The 17,992-nt window shown below is 34.1% G+C and overlaps 1 protein-coding gene across 4 annotated transcripts in view; it reads right to left on the reverse strand.

Annotated features, from left to right (window-relative positions):
- Window positions 1-906: 906 nt before the first annotated feature.
- The window catches only part of GK5 (glycerol kinase 5), a 64,692-nt gene continuing 47,606 nt past the window's right edge, over window positions 907-17,992 (reverse strand). For all 4 annotated transcript variants that reach the window (XM_016129577.2, XM_016129579.2, XM_016129578.2 and 1 more), the window contains 5 exons: window positions 16,862-16,956; window positions 12,071-12,174; window positions 11,290-11,349; window positions 4,141-4,274; window positions 907-1,331 (listed from right to left, as the gene is read on the reverse strand). In XM_016129577.2, coding sequence (XP_015985063.1) covers window positions 1,183-1,331; window positions 4,141-4,274; window positions 11,290-11,349; window positions 12,071-12,174; window positions 16,862-16,956 — 542 coding nt within the window. In that variant the 3' untranslated portion in view covers window positions 907-1,182. The remainder of the gene's footprint in view (window positions 1,332-4,140; window positions 4,275-11,289; window positions 11,350-12,070; window positions 12,175-16,861; window positions 16,957-17,992) is intronic.

Genomic DNA, 17,992 nt, shown 5'->3' on the forward strand with positions numbered 1-17,992 from the left:
AAGTATGAGAATGTGGACTGTCTGTGCTCCTCTCAGTAGCGGGTCTCTGGCTCAATGGCTGTAGGGCATTCATTAGCATTAATACCCTCCCCTCATCTCTGTCAGCTATCTCTCACAGAGATGAATAGCTTGGACAAAAATTAAAAAGATACCCAGAAAAGTAAAATACCCCAATGAAGGCAATTCTTAAATCACTGGTAAATTAGGACACATTCTTCAGATTAACCTCTGTCAATTAGGCACTTAATAAAAACAAATGACATTTATGCAAGTATCTCAACTACTAAGAAAGATAAGAACAGGAGAAGAAAGGCAAGATTTATATTTACTACCTATATTTTATAAAAAATGGGGTGTTATACTTTAGCCAGAAGTTGTTGAATGAAATGGAAAGGAAATTTCCATTTTTGAGAAGGAAATTTCTGTATCTGAGAAGGAAAATATAGTACTTTCTTATTCCTTTTTAGTTTCAATAACCTTTTTAGTTTCATTAACTAAGGGTTATTTTACTGTTTTTCAATACATAAATAATGCTCAGATTTGGATTAAATAAGGAAAATTAAGGTAGTGTCTTTAAGCCCAATAAAGGAAAGAACTGACTAACAAACCTATCTGAGAGGGACGTCGAGCTAATATTTGGATACAACATTGAACAACTGTGGCTTTCAATACAAAATATTAATGTTTCAAAATTCCACATTTCCTCAGTTAATCTTTCCTTTTAGCTATATGTATTTCAAATAGACCACTTACTTTTAAATAATTAAAGAAATACTTTTCACATAATTTTGGAACAAAACGTGAATGGTGCTTGACCCAGAACTATTGATTTGGATAGTACACAATTATGTTCATATGTATCATTGACCCGGTATATAAAAAAAGGAAGACGCATAACTGTCAAAATATAGTTGCAAATGGGTAATGTCCTTTGTAATTTGATATAAAACAGAAGATACAAGTTTTGAGGTACTGCTGCCTTACAATGTTACTAAAGTTTGAGTTTAAAAAATGAAAGTTTTAAAATTTTGCTTGTTTCAAAAAAGAAATGCTTTTTCTCTCAGGTTGCAAACTTCATTTTAAATCTTCTTTTAGTCATCATCGTAGTGGTACCCCTGAGCTTTGTCTCATCTGCGTAGCACATCAACCAGCCATCTGTGGTTTCAGCCATTCTGTTTAGTGTTATGTCTTGTTATACCAATTCATGGAGCGTTTCACTGCTTTGACCCAGTTTTCCATACTGATTTCATATTCTTGCCATTTCTTCTGTGGCTTGAAAACCATTTCACTTTGCCTCAGTTTCTTTAGTTCCTCTTTGTCAGCCCAAAACCCTATAGATGAAAACATTATTCTCAAATTTTAAAGTAAATGAGTTCATACAGTTTACCCACAAATCTATATGAAATGGTACAAAGGTAAACAAGTATTATTATAAAACACAACCCCAAATATTTTGTTGCTTTGAATTTTGTTAGATTGACTATCCATAAGAATAAATACACCAGAATTTTAAAATCTTTTGGTTTCTAACTATCCATTTGATTTTGTTGTGGCAGGGTACAAAATCATTTCTAGAACAACCATACTCTGTCATCATTTAATTTCATGACTTGCTATTAAGGAAAAAAAAAGAATAGTATATTTTCGTGTAATTAAAAATATAAAGAAAGATTTTTGTCATGTATCTTCAGCTAAGAGGCAACTCCTTAGGGTATGCATAAAATTCAAAGTTGGAAATTAGTGTTATAAATAGTTTCTTTTTCAAAGTATTACATTTCATATAAGTTACTTAAATTCATACAAGTTACTTATAATAGAGGAAATACTGGAGTTCTGGAATATATTGTTCCTTATAAAGAGGATCATGTTAAAGGGGGTCAAATATATGGTGACAGAAGGTAATTTAACTTTGGGTAGTGAGCACACAATGTAATATACATATGATGTATTACTGAACTGTATACTTGAGGCCTATATGATTTAACCAATGTCACCTCCAATAAATTTAAATTAAATTAAATTAAAATTAAAAAAAGATATGATTTATAATAATATTAAACACATTAATAACTATTATCATAAGTAGTCTGAAATAACAGCGGTGTCTTGTCAATAAACCTGGTACGTCTCACCTACTCTGAAGTACTAACAGTTGACAAGCCTTCGTAAAGTACATTTTCTCTTATGAATAAAGCTGAAACATAACATTCTTTCTTCTATAATTTCCTGTCAGGTCATATTCTTTCTATTTACACAGTCACATTTTAGACTCTATATTTAAAGATATTAACTAGTTTACAAAGGCTAAAAACAATTTTATGTAGTATACTACAGTTAGATAAATCTAGTCATAAAAATAAATATGTTCTTAAAATCCTTATTTCTAGAATTTATTTATAATAGAGCATATATATTTTTAAAAGTCATTTTATTAAATATGTATTGATTAGACCCAGTTTCTGAGGAATTATGAAAGTACAGAGAATGTGCATAGCCTTCAGGCCTCAAATTTCTGAAGGAGAAGCAATCTAACCAGAAATCGCAGTTTTTCTGAGTAGGAAAAATTGTTTCCCTTAAGTTAGTGAAGTGTCTTTGCATTGAAAAAGTTTGAAATTAATATAGATATAATGATGTAGATAAAACTCAAGCCACTATGCTATATGTATGAATAATCTGCATGCACTTGTTATTTAGAGCATTTTAAATGTTCAAGAGAATCTGACATATGGGGTTTTATGAGATAAAAAGTGTAGAAGAATTTGATTATCCTTATAAATAATAATAGAATTTTTTGCGAATTTGATTTACTATAATTATAAGCATAATTTATCTATCAGCTTGCAAGAGTTGTTTATGTGCTGGAGAAGGATTTCCTTGTTACAGGTTTAAGTTTGCTCAGTTAGGCATGTGAAATTATTTCTACAAATCAACTATATTAAATTTTTAAGGGTTGAAATATACAAAAAAATTTAAATTTGTAAATGAGAATGATTATTTAAGGAAAGTTATTGTCTTCAATTAGAATTAATCAAACATTTAGCAATGAACAAAAGAAAGTGACTTAATTTCACTCAAATTTAACAGATTTTTAGTAGAATAAAGTTGAACAACAAAGAGTTCATATTTTTTTGGATTGTAACTCTGGTACGCTAAGTATTAACGTAAAATGTTTAACTGTAAAATATCCTGTTTTGCATAAACACTCTTCCCTTCACTATAGGAACACATTAAAATACTCCCAAGGCATCACCCAGCTTCCTCCAAAGCCCCCTAATTGGGCTCCACACTTCTATTCTTTACCCCTCCCAATTAATCCTTTCACTAAGTACCAAAATGATCTGTTCAAATGCAGATTTGTCCAAGTCTGCGCCTCCCCATCCCCCACGCTGAAAATTCTTCAGTGGCTCTCTAGTGCCTGGACAATCAAGTGCAAGCTCCTCTTTATGAGGAATCAACCACAACTGGACCTCTTGCTCTCATCATATCAGCGCGTATGGCAATGGGCCAATCAATATCTTTGCAGGAGCTCCTTTCTTTGTTGGACAACTCACCTTTTACCCTCTCCTCACCTGGCTGTCTGCTAACCCCTTCAAAACTGAGCTTTATGGTGCCTCCTCTGGGAAACCTACACCATTTGCTTAAGACTATCACTGTTTGCTGGGGTTTTCACACCAAATTTAATAATCTGTTGACTTGTCTGACTGCTTCTGAGATTCCATTAGCAGGGATTGTCTTTTAAACTTTTTATTCCCAGCAGTGACTGTCATATAGCAAGGTACTCAGGAAATGTTTAATAAATAAAAGAAAGGAGTTATTTCTATTGCCAAAGACAAACCTATCTACTCAGAAAGTTTACCCAGAGACCCTGCCTTCCTAAAAACCAAAGCAGTTGAGAACTAACTGCCCCCACCTCATACTTCTGATTGAAGAAGTGAAGTAAGGATGGAAGAGGTGCAATAAGACTCACCTACAAAGGAGAACACAGGAATAATTTGTGAGTAATGTGCATTTACGTATGGAGCTTAATGGACAGCAAGGTTTTCCAAACCCTCTCTATACTTTTGCATTTTGGAAGGAGAAATGCTATCTGTAAGAAGTAGTTTGCAAGATAGCTCTCATTTTTATAAAATCGACACATACCAACAGCAAGACCAGCTAGAGAAGCTGCACCTAGGCAGGACATATCAAGGTGGACAGGTCTGTCTATATTCTCATTAATCAGGTCTGAAGTCATCTGCATGATGAAACTGTTCTTACAGACTCCTCCATCTGCTCTGTAGGGAGAAAGATATTTGCAATAACTGTAACAAAAGCATAAAAACATTACCGATTCTTTTTAAAAAGACCACATATTTTATTTAGATCCTTGATTTTATTTTTTAAGTTTAACTATTTAATTCCAAAATTACATCACTTAGCATTGACCTGAAGATAGAGGACCTTACTAGGTAATCTTGAAACATTTTTCCTTATTCCTGTCCAGTTTCCTCACCTGCCATGTTTGTCCTGGGACTAGTTCAAAATAGGCCAAGTAAACTAAGCCAACATAAAAATTCATTTGGACGTTGTAGCCAAGAAAATTTAAAACTTATATGTCAAAAAGATAGCCACATTACCAAAAAAAAAAGAGATTTTAAAGACTTTTTATAATATACACACGGGTGTTAAAGTTCTCCCAAATTGGAGGTGGCACCAATCAAATCAGCACTGGAGCTGAGACCTGAATGACAAGGAGTCAGCCACATGGTTATTGCTTGACAGAGCATTTTAGACAGAGGGAGCACCCAGCCCTGAAGATGGAAGGAGAAAAGGAAAAGCTCTTTGGAAACATGGCAGAGTGAGAGACGTCCCCAGATCCCTCCCCTTGAAACAACAATAAGCTGAACATCTAAAATTCAATGAAAAACACTCAAACTGTACACCAGCATGTCTGAGTGTGTGATCTGCACGTAAGAGCTACCATGGGACAGAACCCTGGGTGTCAGGCAGTGGACCAGGAGTAATAAAGAAGCTGTCTCTCCCAGCCGCTAGAGATCCCTGCGGGAGGAGGGGAGGGGAGAAGGAGCAGCGAGTTTCCTGAACAGTCCTGCCTGGGAAAGCTGCAGAGCCTAGTCATCAGGGAAGAAAGCAGAGAAGTGAGACAGGACTGCAGAGAAACAGTTGATTTTTGCTGGTCGTAGTTGCAAAACCAAGGCTGAGCTGCAGCCCCTAATCTCCTATTAGTCCCATACTCTCCAAGCCCAATCACCACGGAACCCCAGGAGATTCTGAGCAAACAATGCTGAGATTGTCGCTGACACTGACGGGAACTGAAACTGAGGGTAGCGACAGTGATTAAATATCTACAAGGAAATTCAAAAAGTGTTATTAAGACTTTATATAAAGCAGGGATCCAAGAGGCTTAGAAGATACCTACTGAAAACCAAAAGAAAAGTGCCTTCTTTGTAGCAGGCTAAAGAGAGACCTTTATATAATAAATTTTCTTTCTGGAGAAACAATAAAATACATTTCCATTAATGCCCAGGTGGAGAAATAGTCCAGTAAACACGATGAACAATCAAGGTGGCAAGGCATCTCAGAAAGAGAGAGAGAAATCTCCAGAAAATAAGCTTACAGACATAGATATATGTGACTTAAACGACAGAGAATTCAGGATGGTACTTTTAAAAAATCTCAATGAGATCCAAAACAACTCAAATCAACAATTTCAGAAATTGAAAAAATGACTAGATGAACAGAGCGAGGAGATTGAAACTCCCCAAAAAGAACCAAATAGAACTTCTAGAGATGAAGAACACACTGCTAAAGCTGAAAAATGAAATAGCAAGCTTGGGAAATAGAGTTTACCAAATGGAGGATAGGATCAGTAACATCAAAGACAAAAATCTAGAAATAAATCAGAAGGAAGAAGAGAGAAACAGAAGAATGAAAAATAATGAAAGAGAAATACAAGAACTAGCTAGTACCATCAGGAAAGATAACATAAGATAATGGGCATTGTCGAAGGTGAGGAAAAGGAACAGGAATTAGAAAGCATTTTCGGACAAATAGTTGACAAGAATTTCCCAAAGCTAAGGAAAGAGCTGGAGCCTGGAATTCAAGAAGTCAACAGAACACCCAATTATCTCAACCCAAAAGGCCTTCACCAAGACACACTGTATCAAAATTATCAAAAATCAATGACAAAGACAGAATTCTCAAGGCAGCCAGAAAGAAAAAAATGGTAAACCATTAGATTATCCTTGGACTTCTCAGTGTAAACCTTATAAGCCAGAAAGGAATGGAATCAAACATTTAAACTATTAAGTGAAAGGAACTACCAGCCTAGAATAATGTATCCAACTAAACTCTCCTTTAGATATGAAGGAGAAATTAAGATTTTTTCCAGACATATAAAAATTGAGATAATTCTCTACTACGAGGCCTGTACTACAGGAAATACTAATAGTGGTCAGCTCACCTAAGACAAAATAACAACAACAACAAAAATACATAATTAGGAGTGAGGTGATAATCAGGAAAATAGAAGCAGAGGAGTATAACCCTTACTAAGAACAGGGGATTATAAGCTTGAACAATAAAAAGAGAACTGCTATAGCAAGATAGTAATGAGCAATCAGCACGCATAGGAACAAATTGAGATAACAGTGACTGAAAAGGAGAGGATTCAAAGATCCAAATTCACATGAAGATGAAGATAAGGCATGCGTAGAAGAAAATAGACAATTGTATATATGTAACTATCTTTTACATATTCATAAGGTAACCAAATGCCAAAGATTCAGAACAGTTGTATATAACACAAAACAAGAAGGACCAGAGGGAAAACTCACAAAAGCCAACCAAAATAAAGAAAACAGAAGCACAAGGACAAGGAAGCAACTGAAATACCGAGCTACCAGAAAGTAAAATGTAAAATTGTTATAGGAAAACCTCATATTTCAATAATCACCCTAAACGTAAACAGATTGAACTCACCAAGAAAAAGGTACAGAGTTGCAGATTGGATCAAAAAACAAAACCCAACCATATGTGCCTCCAGGAGACACATCTCAGCTCCAAAGACAAATGCCGACTCAAAGTGAAAGGGTGGGAAATGATATTTCAAGCAAATGGCATTCAGAGAAATGTGAGAGTAACGGTACTAATATCAGACAAAATAAACTTCAAAATAAAAAAAGTAAAGAAAGATATTGAGGAACACTTCATAATGATAAAGGGAATCATACACCAAGAACACTTAACACTTATTAATATCTACGCTCCCAATCCGGGAGCCTCGAGACATGTAAAGCAATTACTAACAGAACTAAAGGGAAAAACCGACCAAAACACTATCGCAGTACAGGACCTAAATACTCCACTGTTGGTTATGGACATATCATCCAAACAGAAAATGAATAAGGAAATAACATCCTTAAAAGACAGATTAGACCAATTGGACATAATAGACACTTACAGAGCCTTCCATCCCAAAACAGTTGCTTATACATTCTTCTCTGGTGCACACGAAAAATTTTCAAGGATTGACCACATACTGGGGCACAGAGATAGCCTCAACAAATATAAGAGAGTTGAAATCATACCAACCATATTCTCTAATCATAATGATTTGAAACTAGAGATCAACTTCAAAAAGAAATCAGGAAAAGCCACAAATACATGGAGATTAAACAACATGCTACTGAAGAATAACTGTGTCAGAGAAGAAATAAAAAGAGAAATCAAGAGATACACAGAAATGAATGATAGTGATAGTACAACGTATCAAAACTTTTGGGGAATGGCAAAAGCAGTCATAAGAGGAAAGTTCATATTTTCAAAAGCAAGAATAAGCCCAAATAAACAACCTAATGTTTCATCTTAAAAAACTAGAAAAGGAAGAACAAATGAGGTCTAAAGTTAGCACAAGTAAAGAAATTGTCATAATTAGAGCAGAAATAAATGAAATTGAAAACAAACAAAAAAAATAGGAAAAAGAAATTAAACAAAGAACTGGTTCTTTGAGAAGGTTAATAAAATTGACAAACCTCTGGTGAGACTCACTAAAAAGAAAAAAAATGAAAGGACACAAACAATCAGAGATGAAAGAGGGGAAATTACGGCTAATATTGAAGAAATACAAAAGATCATGTAAGAATACTATAAAAAAGTATATAACACCAAATTTAATAACCTAGAAGAAATGGACCAGTACTTGGAAAAATACAACCTTTCTAGACCGAATCAAGAAGATCTGGAAAATCTAAATAGACTAATCAGCAGTATGGAAATTGAAAATAATCATCAAAAATCTACCAAAAAGTAAAAGTCCAGTATCAGATGGCTTCACCAGTGAATTCTACCAAACAGTCAAAGAAGATTTAATACCTATTCTCCTGAAACTCCTCCAAAAAAATCAAAGAGAAGGCAACAATTCCCAAACCATTTTATGAGGCCAATATTACTCTGATACCAAAACCTGGTAAAGTTAACACAAAAAAAACTACAGACCAATATCTTTCATGAACACAGATGCAAAAATCCTTAATAAGATACTAGTGAACTGAATACAGCAACATATTAAAAAGATTATACACCACGATCAAGTGGGCTTCATCCAGAGGCACAGGGATGGTTCATCATATGCAAACCAATTAATGTGCTACACCACACAAACAAATTAAAAAATAAGAACAATATGATTATATCAATAAATGCAGTAAAAGCCTTCGACAAGAAACAGCATCTATTTATGATTAAAACACTTAACAAAATTAGTATAGAAGGAAACTACCTTACCACAATAAAGGCCATATATGACAATCCTCAGCCAACATTATACTTAATAGTTGAAAAACTAAAACCTTCCCTCTAAGATCAGGAACACTATTTGAAGTATACTTCGAAGGGTACCACTATTACCACTGTTATTCAATATATATTGGAAGTGCTAGCAATTGCAAGGACAAAGAGAAAGATATAAAAGGCATCCAAATAGGAAATGAAGATGTCAAACTGTCACTATTTGCAGATGATATGATTCTCTATACAGAAAACCCTAAAGACTCTACAGGGACACTACTAAAAACAATAGGCAAATATAGTAAAGTTTATGGAAACAAAATTAATGTTCAGAAATCCATAGCTTTCCTGTTCTCTAATAATGAAATGTCAGAAAAAGAAGTAGAAAAAATAATTCCTTTTGCAACTGCAACAAAAAGAATAAAATACCGGGGAATAAATTTAAGGAAACAAGTGAAGCACCTATATAATGAAAAGTACAAGAACCTATTAAAAGAAATCAAAAAAGTTACAAAGAAATGGAAAGATATCCTGTGTTCTTGGATTAGAAGAATCAACACTGTTAAAATGACCTTATTACCTTAAGCATTATACAGATCAAATGCAATCCCCATCAAAATCACAATGGCATTTTTTAAAGAAATAGAACAAAAAAAAATCATCAGATTTGTATGGAAGCAGAAAAGACTCTGAATTGCCAAAGCCAACCTGAGAAAAAAGAATGAGACTGGAGGCATCACTCTGCCTGACTTCAAATTATACTAAAAAGTGACAGTAATCAAAACAGCATGATATTGGCAGCAAAACAGACACATGGACCAGTGAAACAGAATCAAGAGTCCAGAAGTAAACCTATATTTAGATGGGAAAATAATTTTTGACAAAAAAGCCAAAAACATACAGTGAAGAAAGAAAGCCTCTTCAATAATTGGTGCTGGGAAAACTGGAAAGCCACCTGGAAAAGAATGACACTAGGCTGCTGTCTACACCACACACCAAAATTAACTCAAAATGGATTAAGGACCTGAATATAAGACCTAAAACAACAGAAAGCATTAGAAGAAAACATAGGAACTAAATTCAAGAACCTTGGATTTAAAGAGAATTTTATGAATTTGACTTCAAAAGCAAGGGTAGTAAAAGCTAAAATAAATGAATGGAACTACATCAAACTAAAAAGCTTCTACTCGGCAAAAGAAATTGTCAACAAGGCAAAGAGAGAACCATCTGAATGGGAAAATATATTTTCAAGCAATGCTTCTGATAAGGGCCTAATATCCAAAATATACAAAGAACTCATACAACTCAATAACAACAACATAAAAACAAAGAAAATAATCAAAAAATGGGCAGAGGACCTAAAGACACTTCTCCCTAGAGGACATACAAATGGCCAACAAATATATGAAAAGATGCTCAACATCACTAGCTACTAGGGAAATGCAAATCAAAACCACAATGAGATACCATCTCACACCTGTTAGAATAGCTATCATCAACAGGACAAGTAATAACAAATGCTGGAAAAGATGCGAAGAAAAAGGAACCCTCATACACTGCTGGTGGGACTGTAAATTGGTACAGCCACTATGGAAACAGTATGGAGGTTCCTCAAAAAACGAAGTATTGATCTACCATATGATCCAACAATTCCTCTACTGGGTATTTATCCCAAAGACTTGAAAACCCATATCCAAAAAGATGTTCAAAGCAGCATTATTCACGGTGGCCAGGACATGGAAGCAACCAAAGCGTCCTATGATAGATGACTGGCTAAAGAATCTATGGTACGTATATACAATGGAATATTACTCAGCCATAAGAGATGAAATCCTACCATTTGCAACAACATTGATGGACCTCGAGATAATCATGCTAAATGAAATAAACCAGACTGAAAAAGTTGAAAATCACATGATATCACTTATATGTGGGACATAAACTTAAAAGCAACAATGAGCAGGACAAACAGAGACTCATGGACATGGGCTATAGGCTAGTGATTACCAGACGACTATAGACTAGTGATTATTAGTGGGGTGGGAGAGAAGGGGCGAGGTAGATGAAGTAAAGGAGGTTTAATATAGGGTTTAGGGGGAGGGTGAAGTGGGTAAAGGGGGTCAAATCAAATATATGATAGCTGAGGGAAACTTGACTTTGGGTGGTATACACACAATAGAATATACAGATATCAAATGATAATGTACACTTCAAAGTGTACTTCAAATGCAAGAATGAACAAATAAACTTGGCTTTGGTTTTTCAAAAAAAAAAAAAGTTCTCCCAATTTCCCTTCTTAATAAATCTTAATAAATCCCTTCTTCGTAAATCTGAAATCGGCTTTCCTTTCCTCTCCATATTCCTATGATCAAGAATTTTGTTTCAAAGAAGGTAGGTTTAAATTATTTTTGAAATCCTGAATAACCATAATGATGAAAATACTAATAACCACTACCATTTACTTTCAATTTCTAATTAAATCTATTAGAAACACAGTTTACATACCGGATTTTTGTTACAGGTATATGGATCTCCTTCTGCATCACCTCATATAACTGTTTGTTTCTAGTTTAAAAAACAAGGCAACTATTTAGAAGAAATTAAAATCATAGTCATTCTCTATTTTTTCAATCTAGAAAAATAAAAATTGTGATTTTACATAATATTTATAAAATATGCTAAAAAAGTATTAAAGAAACAATAGTATGCTAACTGGAAGTTGATAACATGCTCAAATAAAGAAGAGGCTCAAGGTCTTGTACTTTTCACCTTGATATGAAATAGCACAATTTTTACTTTAGACCTAATTATATATAACCATTCCTATGAATAAAAATATAAAGCATCCATTTAATAGATAGCTATTAAGATGACAAACCATATATAACACCTAATCGAATTAATCAAATATCAAAATAATCATTTTATAATCACAGAAAATATTTTAAACATTGAAATGTTCCATATTCATGATAGCCACATTCTTAATTTTAATAAGATACAGGAATAAAGACACAAAAACCTTTAAAAATCCAAATTTTGAATCTTTAATTCTTAAGAAATTAGATATTTTAAAAGAATCGTTCTATTTTCAGATATCAAATCTAAGTGGTACTGGTGCTATTTAATATGAAAAAAAATGAAACACCACAGAAATTAGCAATAAGGACAGATTATGTCATATAGAGTTTGAATCAAACTACAGGTAAAAACACTCAGTTAAAATTGAGAAATTTCCAGTTTAGCAAAAGGAAATGGCAATATTATAAAGGGCAGTTTTTGGCACCTGAAAGCTATTGATTCCAGTATTGCTCGTACAAGATGGTATTTACTAGTGGAAGGCTTCAAACCCATAAAAGAGGCACAGGCACAAGGGTCATTTACTGGAGCCTAAAGAAAGAGATCATAAGAATGTGTTAGTATTGTTCTAAATTATATCTATAAACTTGAACATACTATAGAATAAAAATACGACCATGTTAGAAAAAAGGTGCCTCTTAAAGTCGTTTCAAAATAACTGATAGCACCCAAATTATGTTAAATATTACAAAAACTTTTTAACAGGACTTAAGCAGGGTTGAGTCACTGATATTGGACTTAGCTGGATCTTCCGTTTGAACTCATACCAAGGAACGGGACTGAAGCACAAGGTAACAAATTATTAAAGGCCTAGCTTTACAAATGAGGAAAATGAAAAGCAATACTAGTATTCCTCTCTTTCTCCAACTATAAAGTTTTTACATTAAAGTTGTTTACTATATAGAGTGGCTTTTTAAGGATATAAATTAGACATGGGATAAAGAACGATAATACAAATAATGTGTTTTGCAGTGTCATAACTTATACCCAATATGTTGTCAGACATTCAAGCTAAATTCTTTTATTTCTTAGCTTAATAGTCTTATCGCCTAATATAAGAAATGACCCAAACAAAGAGTCAAAGTCTTGAGCTAGAAAGGATGCACTCATCAGATGAGATTTGTATTAATCTTCATATCCCCAGAAATGCAAGACAACCTGGGACACAAAGATGAGAAACAAATACTCCCACCAGAGCTTCAGTCTCATGGGGAATCAGACAGAACAGTTCCAAAACACCTACATAAGGCTGTGACAGAGGACCATGTTAGTGCTGTTATGAAATGCACCTTCTAGCTTCAGGGACTAGACAGATCTGGTGTCTTCACTTGGAAAACTTTCTACTACTCCTTCTCCTAGTTAATCCAACCCCTTTCCAAATCTTAGCTCAGCTTCCTCTGGGAAAAATTCTGACCCCAGAAACAAGATCAGGTCCCCCATTCTATGTTTTTATGGAACACTAACTTCCCATTATACCATGCACCACAGTTTATAATCATATATTTGTGCGACTGTTTGTTGAAACTCTATTAAGCAATCAATACGCATTTACTGAATCAATGAATAAACGATTCTTTTCCTAATTACTTAACTGAGGAAAGTCTACATTATATCTTACCTCTATTATAACTATAATTTTTCTCCTATTCTAAATTTATCTTGACAATTTTCAAATTCATTAACATCTTTTGGTGATTCACTAAGCAAAAGCTGGTTTACACTATAAAATATAGTTCAGATTCTGCCAGTTCATTTAGTCTCTAGTATGCTATGGGTTTGTTTGTTTGTTTGGCATAAAGATTAATTCTTCCAATATATCACATAAAATCCTGGTATGAATAGCCTGAAAACACTTTTATGCAAATGGCTATGAACATAATATACTATTAATAATAAGTGAATTTAAGAGGTCCTAAATTCCATAGAGACCTAAAATCTCTTGATAGGTTACAATTAGTTTGTCCAAGTGAATCTCTCTTTGGGATGATATGGTAAACACTGGAAAGGTTCTTTTCAGGGCCTGGTGATACCCTGCCAGGGTAGACAGCTTCTAGCCATACCTCCCATCTATCACTGCCAATCCCATAGAATGAGCCTCCCAACTAGGAATAGGACTCAGCAAAGTCCTGTTTGGCAGCCTGAGCAAAACTAGCAACTCCTGACCAAGGCACAGACTATCTGCCCAGTAGGCCTTTGTCATCACTGGAATCTCAGCTTAATTTGCTGGGACTCAAAGGACGATTAATGGTTGTCCTTGTCAACCTAGACCCTAATAGCACATTCCTCTAGCACCTACTGTGTATATCTGTTACCATAATATTTTACGCTCTACCATGAAATAGTATGGCAGAGTGATTATAACCTGGACTCTGGAGTCAGAACACCTGAATCCTAAAATCAGCTCTGCTGCTCACTAGCTATGTAAGACTGGGCAGATTATTTAACAGCTCTAAATCTCAAGTTTCCCCATCTTCAGAATGGGACAATAAGAGTGTCTTTTGTTGAGTTACTAAGGAGTAAATGAGATAATACATGTAAAGAATTTAGGGCAGTACCTAACACATCATAAGAATTCACAGGTTTGCTACCACTACAATTTTTATTTTACTATTATTTCTTATTAAAATCCTTCCCATGCTACTTATTTTCTTCATAACTCTTCCACTGTGACTTCTGAATGCTTACTTATATTGTAAATAAATTCCCCTAACCCTTAATCAATTCTGAGAAGTTGCTTCCATCTATTCCGTGGTTGCTATAAGAAGCCTGGCACTGCTCTGGGCAAATGGCTTCAGCTGTGTTTATTCAGTGGAGGTTCCTTAGGGTTCCATGCGACAGGGACCAGAAGGACACTGTACTAATCGCCTGTGATGACTACAGGCTACTATGCATCTACTGTTAGCAAACACTTCCCTTCCTCCATGTTTGAGGTATTTTAATACCTCAAAGTTCCTCCAATGCCCATTTCGCAGCAGATTCCCTTGAGAAACTGAGGCTATTAAAAGCCTTTAATATCCTTCCCCCATTATCTAGGCTGTAACAATATTCTAAAACTAAAGACAGCATCACAGATACTTGTGTCTTCCTTCCCTCCATTCCCCTATCCCTCATTTTCTATAGTTGTTGACATAGGCGGCTTATAGGTGATCATTCCCCCACCCACCCCATTTTCCAAACAGTTTAGTATCAACACACTATTGTTGTTTGAATTAACATTCATTTTCCAGTTAAGAGTTTCATTTCATATTAGGAAATATTTGGTCTGCAGGCCCCCATCACCCCTCCCAATCCCAACATATTGCCTGGTTGTGATCATGGCAGGTCAGGGACATACTGTAATCAACATGTAATTTAAAACCACATCTGTGATGGGTTTCTCTAATCTTTTGGGCTTTAGTATTACTTTGATTTTTTATTATATATTTTATATCATTTTTACAGGTGTACGAATTGGTGAAGATGAAGAAGTAAAACAGAGTTGTCGAGATATAGTCACTACTAAGTCCACCAGCATTTTTCGAAATGGGAAGACTACATAGTAACCTAACTAAATCCCATCTTTGCTAATAACTATTCATCTAACCTTCCTTCTTAAACCTCAATCAGACAAATATTCTTTACTCCCTGTCCTATCATGGATAGTTGTTTCACATCATTCTGAAGAAAATACAATGCTATCTCTATATGTAATTTATAAACTTCATGATACAGTCTATAGAAGGAAATTATTACAGGTATTAAAATAATGCTCATTTTAAAAACCTAGTTTGGAAATTTGGTATTTTTTGAGATTTAAAGCATCCTGATATAGTTATTTTTCACCAGCTTCTAAATTTTATTATTTATGCTTTCAAATTTTGCACTTTTTGTAAATGATTGCCAGAGTATGGATTGGACTAGAAGGAAGAGAAATCTTTATTTTTTGAAAGGAAAAATATTTAGAGGAGGATGGGTATAAGCTTTTTTTTTTTTCTTTTTCTTTTTGTTTCTTCTTCTTTTATTTTTAAATTACAGTTGACATTCAATATTACTTTATATTAGTTTCAAGTGTATACTACTGAGGTTAGACATTTATATAATTTACTAATGATTCCCCTGTTAAGTCTAGTACTCACCTGACACCATACATACTTATTTACATACAGTATTATTGAGTATATTCCCTATGCTGTACTTTACATCACTATTTTGGAACTACCAGTTTGTACTTCTTATTTTTCAATTCTTTTCTTATTTATTTAAGTTAGTTTCAAATATACAGTACATTGGTTGGTTATCTATATAGTTTGTAAAACAGTTCCTCCAATTGTTCTTTCCCTCCCCTGACCCTCCACCTAGCCAACGTATGAACGCTAACTGCATTCCCTGTGCCACGCTCCCCATCTCAGCGACCATCCAACAGCTACTGATTTATACTTCTTTAACCCTTCACTGCATTCCCCTAACCCCCCACCCCTCTGTTCTTCACCAAATTGTCCACTATATTTGTAAGTCTGTTTTTGATTAGTTTGTATTTTTTTTTGTTCCTTCGATTCTGCATATAAGTGAAATTATATGGTATGTCAAGCTTTCTTTAAAAAAACAGAAAATTTGTTTACAATAATATACCTGAACAGTTTTTTTACTAAAAGTTTTTGTAACAGTTTGTTAATATTAAAGGCAGTATCATAGATCTTTCCATTAAAAACAAAGTTAAATATTACAAAATCAAGTCTTTTACTGGGTTCATTTTTTGATTAGGCAAAGTTACCAATAACCCATCACAATAAGAAATTCTGATTTTTTTAAAAGGTTAATGTAATTATAGATAAATAACTGCAAAACGTGTGTGTGTGTGGTACGTGCATACACTCCTTACCATTATTTTTCAAATTCTCAATGGCACGCTTCGCCTAAGTACTAATATATTTCCCCCACTGGAAAATGGCTATTTTGGGCCATGACGAAGTAATCCTTCATCTTATGTAAAGTTCTATGATAAATCTGCCAACTTTTAGTTTCCACTGGAATAGAGTTCTAAGCAGAAGTCAGCTGAATTTGTTCTACTCTCTCATGGAATTCATACTATGTCAAAGCAGTTTCTCAGCCCTAAAATGTACATTTCACCTTAATTCTGTTCTGTGCCCAAATTTTCAGGTTGGGAGTGTCAGATACATAATTTTGGGTGTGTATGTGAGTAGAGAATTGTTTAATCGCCATTAATTTTTTAAAAATATACCTGCAATCCATTAAAAGATGGAACGAAATAAACTCCTTCAGAATCTTTCAAACTTTTGGCCATTTTTTCAGTCTCATCGGCATCTGTGAAAAGATCTGCAAACAAAAACAAACAAACAAACAACAACAAAAAAAACCTAAAACAAAACGAAGGGGTTGGGGAGGGACAAACAAAGTTATGTTATATGACTAGTATTTATCTGCATCAACATTTATTATAAACATAATATGAAAGGTCACTCACTTAAAAGAGTTAACACAAAGGCCACTCTGCTTTAGTACTATTTGGGTTGTTACACTGTGTAGGTTTATGAGTCCATGGAAGGTGCAAGAGAGACAGAAGGCCCTCTTAGGCTTAGTATGCAGCAGGCCTTTAACCTTTAAAGATATTTGGGGCGCTTTAAAAAATCAATTTTGTGTATTTTTTGGCATTAGAAAAATATATTCCCCTAAAGATAACACCCATTCCAGTTTTCTGATGAAAAGGTCAACTACCTATAATAACCAAGAAAATCAACTGAAAAACTACTCCATCTAATAAGGTTCAATAAGGGGCAGTAACAAAGATATATTAAAAGTCAATCTTTAAAAAACAAACACACAAAAAGATCTAATTTATTTAGTATACTTTTTTTTTTTTTACTTAAGTATATAATACACATACAGGAAAAGACACAAATCCGAAGTGTATTAGCTGGATGAATTTTCACAGTATGACTATACCTAGATAACCAACACCCAGATTAAGATACAAATGTCTTTGTTCAGCATCACGCTTCATTACGCATGTGAGAGTCATCCATTTTGTTACAAATAGTTGTACTTAATTCATTCTCACCCCTGTATAGTATTACATTGTGTGACTATATACAATTTATTAAACTATTCTACAGCAGATATGCATATGGGTAGTTTCCAGTTTTGGGCTAATATAAAAAGGCTACTTTAAAAACTTGTGTACTTTCTTTTTGGTGAGCATATGTATACATTTATATTTGATATATACCAAAGGATGAAATTGCTAGTCCCAGGATCTTCACATTTAGGATTAGTTTTAGCAGATACTGCCAAATAGTTTTCCAAAATTTTAAGGCTTCTATCAGCAGTAGAAGTTACCCCATATTCTTGCCCA

Source organism: Rousettus aegyptiacus, unplaced genomic scaffold (genome assembly GCF_014176215.1).
Source record: "Rousettus aegyptiacus isolate mRouAeg1 unplaced genomic scaffold, mRouAeg1.p scaffold_m13_p_4, whole genome shotgun sequence".
Taxonomy (NCBI): domain Eukaryota; kingdom Metazoa; phylum Chordata; class Mammalia; order Chiroptera; family Pteropodidae; genus Rousettus; species Rousettus aegyptiacus.